Genomic DNA, 7622 nt, shown 5'->3' with positions numbered 1-7622 from the left:
AAGCATTGATTCGACAAAGAGGAAAAGACTTTTATTATGAAAAGTAACGAATTTCCGGAAGTCAAGTCTCTCGTTTTGTTTGAGACGTCACACCGAAATAACTCTCTGCTCCCTATCGGAGTGCACTACATAGGGTAAGAAGTGTTGGTCTGTGTGCGCTACATAGTGCGCACTATACAGGCTGTAGGGAAGTGTTTGGGATTCAGCCTGGGTTCTTTCGTTGCATTTGTCACATGCTTATTTAGTCATAGCTGTGCTGATGACTGTGTACAAAATCCCACACACTCACACACTTTCCCCTCACACCTACAGGAGACTCATTAAACACTCCTACCTGTGAATAACATGGCTAGGTATGAAGAAGTCAGTGTCCACGGTTATGAAGAATTTTGCAATGCTGTGTCTGAGAGAAAAGGAAAAGACGTCTTTGTGTACTTCAGTGGCGACAAAGATGAGCAAGGGACAAGCTGGTGTCCAGACTGTGTGAAAGGTGAGAACTTCATAGCTGACATTTCAGGATTTCTAATGGAAATTGTGCTGTTTTCTGTGCACGTGGAGAGATTGTACATGTCCATGTACTGTAATGCTACATCACTTTACTTAATCAACCAGGACATCATCATTTCCAAATCTGTTCTTATCAAACAGCAACTCTGACACAATATAACACGAAATGTTACTCTTCTACCACTGTAATGATTTACAGTTGAGGTCATAAGTTTACACACCCCTTACATAATCTACAAAAGTGCATTTAAGAAAATAAATAAATTATTTTTTATTTAGTTCTGCCCTGAATAAGTTATTTCACATCACAGATGTTTGCATCTAGTCCACAAGACACAATAATAACTGAATATACACAAATGAACCAGTTCAAATGTTTACATACGCTTCATTCGTAATACTGTGTGTTTTTATATTTCGTGACCGTTGTTCATGAGTCCCTTGTTTGTTCTGAGTGGTTAAACCGCCCACTGTTCTTCAGAAAAACCCTCCAGGTCCGGCACATTCTTTACTCTTCCAGAATATTCTGCATAGTTGACCCTTTCCAACAGCGACTCTATGATTTTGAGTGATGTCGAATCTTTTCACACTGAGAACAAGCAACCGAGGGACTCAAACATTCACTTTCAAGAAGGCAACAAGATACATTAAGAGCCGGGGGGGGTAAACTTTTGAACAGAATGATCGGTGTAAGTTATTATTTTGTTTAAAGATCTTGTATGTTTAAAGAGCCCAGAAGTCACCCAGAAGAGGATGAGTTCCTTTTGTGTCCGGTTTCTTCCTCGTGTTGTCTCAGGGAGTTTTTCCTTTTCACTGTTGCCTATGGCTTGCTCATCGGGGATCTAAATTTACATCTGGATTTCTGCTTTGTGAAAATATTTATTGTTAAATGCATATATACTAATAGAATTCAAAGGAAATGTGAAACTAAAAATTTACTTATTAATGTAGCACAGTAACATGCTATGCCACATTCAGAATGCCAAGTTTCCTATTTGTAAATACTTTATTTATTTTTATTAGCCTATAAAGTAAGATTTCTCACTTTGATGTGTGTGTGTATATATATATATATATATATATATATATATATATATATATATATATATATATATATATAAATAAATTTGTGCACTTCGATAATTTTGCTTCTAAGTTTAACTGTTAAATATATGCCCTGTTTTTCTATTTAAATACAAATGTCATTTAACTTGTTTGTCTCTACAGCTGAGCCTGTGGTTCGTGGGGAAATGGCTCATCTTCGTGAAGGCTCGGTCTTCATTTACTGCCAAGTGGGAGACCGACCATAGTAAGTTATTTCATGAATCATAAAATTCAACACACATGATATTGTTACTTATGGACGCTTATCCTCACTATCCCTGCACTCCAGCAGCAGCCTGTGACCACATATTTTGGCGTGGCTTGAGGACATGAATAACGACATAACCTCAAACAAAATCAACTAGGGCTGCAACTAACAATTATTTTTATAGTCGATTAGTTATAAAGATTTATATAAGGTTATTTAAAAGAAAATCCACAAACTGAGTGTTACAAATATAAACTTCAGATTGAAACTTTACACAATTGTTTGTCCAATTATATAAGACTGAAAAGAACCCAACACACACACACACACACACACACACACACACACACACCAGAATAACTATTATTCATTCAGGTCTGTAGTTTAATTCAGTGCTTTTTGTGCAGCCATAAAAAATAATGCATTAATACTTCTATATATTCTAAACTAATATACAGGTTGACATGATATAATAGATGTTATATAATATTTATAATATATATTAATGATTTATAATATATAATTATGCATTACTTTTTATAAAAGGTAACGTTGACAAACAGTAAACTGAAGAAAGTCATTGTCGGTGACTGGGTATTTGTTAAAGTTGTGGCGTCGCATTATGTGCGTACGATGTCATGCTCCGTCGACTCAGAAGCGGCGTATACTTCCGGTTAGTACAAAAAATGCTAGTGTTCCATTTGAGATGATTTTACCTTTCTAAAATTCACACACTAGATGGTAGAGTATATAGTGCATAGTGTAAGTGTATAGTACGTCATTTGGGACACATCCTTAGTATTTACTCTCCGAAGCGTGTTTTGAACAGAAGTAACGTAATGAGTAAATCTCCCCCGTGCCGCGCGCAGACCAACTAATCCATAATGAGATTCTTTGAAAACGATTTTCATAATCGATTATTATCGATTTTATCGATTAGTTATTGCAGCTCTAAAGTCAACAATGACTTATATTATAGGCTTCCATGTAGTGAATTTTTAGAGTAACACTATGATAAGTAGTTGAGAGGCGGCAGTATACAGTCTAACACAGGGGTGTCCAATCTTATCCTTAAAGGGCCAGTGTGGGTTCTCAACAACCACACAAAAGACTTGAAACTAGCATCAAAGGATTTGACGTTGGAAAAGCTAGACACATTTTTCTTCTTTTTTCACGGTCTTTGTGTTGGAGCTTCAAATGAAATACAACATAAAACAAAGGCAATTTGCGTAAACACACTACATTTGATATTTTTTCATTTTTTTAATGAAGGAAAGAAAAGATTTATCCAACACCTATCACCCATGTGCGCCACCTTTAGCAACAATAACTGCAACAAAACACTTTTGATAACTGGAGATCAGTTTTTCATTTACTTCTAGGACTAGGATTTACTCCTATGCTTTGGATCATTGTCTTGCTGCATAATCCAGTTGCGTTTGAGTTTCAACTTACAGACTGAAGACCGGACATTCTCCTTTAGGATCTTCTGGTAGAGAGCAGAATTCATGTTTCTCTCAATTATTGTAAGTTGCCCAGACCCTGAAGCAGTAAAGCATCCCCACACCATCACACTACCTCCACCATGCATGACTGTAGGTATGATTTATCTTTTTGTGGAATTCGGTGTTTGGTTTATGCCAGATGTAACGGGACCCCTGTCTTCTAAACAGTTCCACTTTCAACTCATCAGTCCACAGAACATTCTCCCAAAAGGTTTGAGGATCATCAAGGTGTGTTTTGGAAAATTCAGATGAGCCTTGATGTTCTTCTGGGTTGGCAGTGGTTTTCACCTCGCCACTCTTCCATGGAGGACATTTTCCCCCAGTGTCTTTCTGATAGTGGAGTCATGAACAGTGACCTTTATTGATGCAAGAGAGGCCTGTAGATCCTTTGATGTTGTCCTTGGCTCTTTTGTGACTTCCTGGATGAGCCGTTGCTGTGCTCTTGGAGGAATTGTGGAAGGTCGGACACTTCTGGAAAGGTTCACTACTGTGCCAAGTTGTTTTTTTTTTTTTTTTGGAGATAACGGCTCTCGCTGTGGTCCTTTGGAGTCCCAGAGCCTTTGAAATAGCTTTGTACCCCTTCCCAGACTGATGTATTTCAATCACCTTCTTCCTCGTCATTTCTGGAATTTCTTTCAACTTTGGTATAATGTATTACTGGGTAAGACCTTTTAACCAACTTCATGCTGTTGAAAAAGTTCTGTTTAAGTGTTGATTTGATTGAACAGGGTTTGCAGTAATCAGGTCTGGTTGTGTCTAGTCCAGCTGAACCCCATTATGAATGCAGTTTCATAGATTTGGGGAATTAGTAACGGGGGAAAATACATTTTTACACAGGCCCAGTTGGTATTGGAGAAATGTTTTGCTACAATAAATAACATTCTCATTTAAAAACTGTACTTTGTGTTTACTCAGGTTGCCTTTGTTTTATCTTAGATTTTGTTTTCATTTCTGAAAATATTTAGTATGAGAGAGACACAAAAACAGAAGAAATTCCCAAATTAATGAGTGTATTAATGAGAATATTGAAATAACAGTAAGTTTTCAGTCACCCACCTCTGGCTCACCACCATGTTTTAACGTTCTTCTGCATTTATGTGCGTTTATGATTCTCTCCTTATTGCTAAATGTCTTTATATGTTGTGTATTTATTTCAATATAGAAATTTAAGTGTTCTATCAATCGCTCTGTGTTTGTCTTGTTTTATGTCTCGTGTTTATGAGTTATATATATATATATATATATATATATATATATATGAAAAGTACTCTGTAATAAAAGTTATAATTGTTTTGCCAGCTGGAAAGATCCGAAGAACGACTTTAAGAAGAATCTTAAACTCTCTGGAGTTCCTACTCTCCTACGCTACGGCACAGTAAGTATTCCTTATCAGGGCTATGATATTAAATTTGGGGGAAAAAAAATTGCCATGTTGTTTTATTTTAACATTATGTGTAATGATGGTGTGGTGTGTATAAATGACGTTCAGTGTGTTATACGTTTTCTCTAGCCGCAGAAGCTGGTGGAGGAAGAGTGTTTCAAAGCGGACCTGGTGCGCATGATGTTCACGGAAGATTAACGCCTCATGCTGGCGTTTTCCTACATATCCTGACATTCTTTTCAAAACATTTTAATTTAATGTTGTACTTTTTCAATGTTTTGTGATCATGCAAATACAGTGTGTGTGTGTGTGTGTGTGTGTGTGTGTGTGTTCACTGTGAAGTGAAGGGCAAAGTCTCATTCTGGCTCTGCATTCTGTATCCGAAGTATACTAAAAGTCTATGTGCTCACAAAATCACTGTATAAGCAAATACAAATATCCGATGCTTTCACTTAAGTGAGAATTCCAGTTTTTGCGCAAACTAACAGTAGAAATAATATAAACTTATTTGCAGTCACAGAATGTCATTTGTAACTGTACAAAATAAAATGCTTACGAACAGTCGATGGTACAGGTTTGTTGGTGAGCTTGTTTTTATTTGCCAGGTATGTTAGACATACAGTAAATCTGTCTCGGTGAATGAACAGGAATATCTCAGTCCCTCCAGAAATCTCATCAAAATCAGGAAAACTCTCTCAAAGGAGGCTGTCCATCCACTATTAATTATTTCCATGCACTGCCAGTCCATTCAAGGGCCGGCTGGAAATGAACAGAAATTGCTAGATGTACTTTATTTATCTGAGAAGAAAATATGAGTACTACAGTAGGTGAAGAAGACGTGATGCTAAATAAACAGAATACGTTCATCTAATTACACAGCTGTAAATACAGTGTATATGCCATACACAGTGCAAAGATGTATATGAATAAGCAAGGCAAAGTGGAGACACAGTGAAGCGAGAACAAGGAATGTACACATATGTGCAAATCCATACGTGTGGTGGGGTGGGGTTTGTGATGTGGTGCTGGGGCGGCACGGTGGTGCACTGTCACTGTAGCATTGCCACCTCATGGCTCCAGGGACCCCAGTTGGATTCTGAGCTTGGGATACTATCTGCTTCTCATGTTCGCCCCATGCACGGTGAATTTTCCCACCTTTGCCCACTGTTCCTGAAATCTGGATCCACCGCTATCCGGACCAGGATAAAGGATGAAGAAATGATGACTGGTGCTACTACAGGTTCTCCTCATGTGGACAATTATATGTTTAATAATACGCTGTGCTGTAGTTCTGCGAAATGGTACAAGATAGCATGTTGGGAGGTGGCTTTGTGAGACCTGATAGCAGTGGGCACAAAAGATCAACATCACCACGTACTTGAGTGATCAGACTTGTTCGGAATGTTGTCCAAAACTGGTACCGTCCTCTACTCTGTCACTGAGCCAGTCCTGTGAGCTCACTGGCCTTAAGATGCTGCTCTCACAGCACTGAACAGAGTTCTGGACACAAGACACTGATAGAAAAGCTTCAGTATTCTGCTGCCACACATTAAAAGACCTGAGGCTTCTCAGAAAGGAGATCCTACTCTGACCTTTTCTGTACAGAGCATCTGAGTTACCTGTCCAGGTACTTGTTGCTCAGGTAGACTCTTAGGGACTTGTGGAAATTGACATGCTAACATATGATGGAGTAGGAAAAAAGTTTAGGATATTAATGATGTTGCTGACATATGCTATGGAAATGCTGATGTTGGACCGAATGCTCTAGTTCTACTGTTGCAAATGGCTTACATTACAAAACACTTGTCAGTTTGGAAACTCCTAGCTACACTATACGGCCAAAAGTTTGTGGACATCTGACCAGAACATGTGCTTTTTGAATGTCTCATTCCAGATTTAGTCCCCCTTTGTCCTGCATTAGTAAGGTCAGGTTCTGATGGTGGGTGAGGAGGCCTGAGGTGCAGTCAGTGTTCCAGTTCATCTCAAAGGTGTTCAGTGGGGTTGAGGTCAGGGCTCTGTGCAGGACACTCGAGTTCTTCCACTCCAACCTTGGCAACCCATGGGTGTGTCTCGATCAGCTCCCTACTTGGTGAATCAGTGTATATAGTGTACATGAGTTGGGGCACTGGTTCACTACACGTCGGGACACTGATGACTCAATTTCTGGTGACATGACTACATACTCGCGTTGTAAAACCTCACCACTGGTATTTATCAACAACAGGTAGCACTGATATCTTTCTAACATTATATGTCATCTTTTTTTTTTTTCTTTTTTTTTAGCGTAATCACATGCGTTTCTGTCATGGTACGTCAAGAAGGATCGTTGGCTACCTAGTGGACTTTTTAAATCACTGAAGACTACTTAAAAATCATTAGACTCAAACAAACCGTATATAGAAGACGAAATAAAGTTTAAAAAATTGCTCAGGTAAGTAATCATTTGAGATCTGCTACAACAATGATAACAAGCTACTTACCTTTAGACAAAGTTGCCTGAGAGTTTTTCTGCCTTTTGAATGACATCGTTTAAAGTAAGGGAACATGTTGAGCATGGATACTCCCTGGTTTTTGCGGTGCATTGAGAGATTTTTATTTTAGGGAGTGAACGGGTGTGATTGACACTCTGTGCAGTGCCCTGACTACTGAACCGGGGAGCTGATCGAGACGCACCCCATGTGTTCATGGACCTCGTTTTGTGCATTGTCATGCTGGAACAAGTTGGGGCCTTTTATTTCCAGTGAAGGGAAACTATAATGCTACAGTACACGAAGACATTCTACACAATTGTGTGCTTCTAACTTTGTGGCAACATTTTGGGGAAGAACCACATATATAGGTGTTATGGTCCGGTGTCCACATAGTTTTAGCCATTAAGTGTATAGTTTGGGGCGTCTGTTGTTCGGGTGGTAGAGCG

General features: G+C 38.7%; 1 protein-coding gene across 2 annotated transcripts; it reads left to right on the top strand.

Moving 5' to 3' along the window:
• Positions 1–233: 233 nt before the first annotated feature.
• txndc17 (thioredoxin domain containing 17) lies at positions 234–5276 on the top strand. Of its 2 annotated transcripts, none has more exons than XM_053687240.1 (4): positions 234–490; positions 1735–1816; positions 4624–4699; positions 4814–5276. In XM_053687240.1, exons 1-4 carry the CDS (start codon positions 346–348, stop codon positions 4832–4834), a joined length of 324 nt encoding a protein of 107 aa, XP_053543215.1. In that variant the 5' UTR covers positions 234–345; the 3' UTR covers positions 4835–5276. The 2 variants fall into 2 exon arrangements, with proteins under 2 accessions (XP_053543215.1, XP_017346553.1); XM_017491064.3 differs by having other exon boundaries at positions 238–490; positions 4835–5276.
• Positions 5277–7622: the final 2346 nt, after the last annotated feature.

The sequence above is a fragment of the Ictalurus punctatus genome, chromosome 17 (genome assembly GCF_001660625.3).
Source record: "Ictalurus punctatus breed USDA103 chromosome 17, Coco_2.0, whole genome shotgun sequence".
Classification (NCBI taxonomy): Eukaryota; Metazoa; Chordata; class Actinopteri; order Siluriformes; family Ictaluridae; genus Ictalurus; species Ictalurus punctatus.
Note: the sequence above shows the minus strand (reverse complement) of the source record. Positions and strands in the feature narration are given on the sequence as shown.

Bases quoted from the DNA above. Each gene is read 5' to 3' on its own strand.
- txndc17 (XM_017491064.3), top strand. From the start codon at position 346: ATGGCTAGGTATGAAGAAGTCAGTGTCCACGGTTATGAAGAATTTTGC. The intron at 491-1,734 runs GTGAGAACTTCA...TTGTCTCTACAG, and splicing joins GTGTCCAGACTGTGTGAAAG to CTGAGCCTGTGGTTCGTGGG. The intron at 4,700-4,834 runs GTAAGTATTCCT...CGTTTTCTCTAG, and splicing joins CTCTCCTACGCTACGGCACA to CCGCAGAAGCTGGTGGAGGA.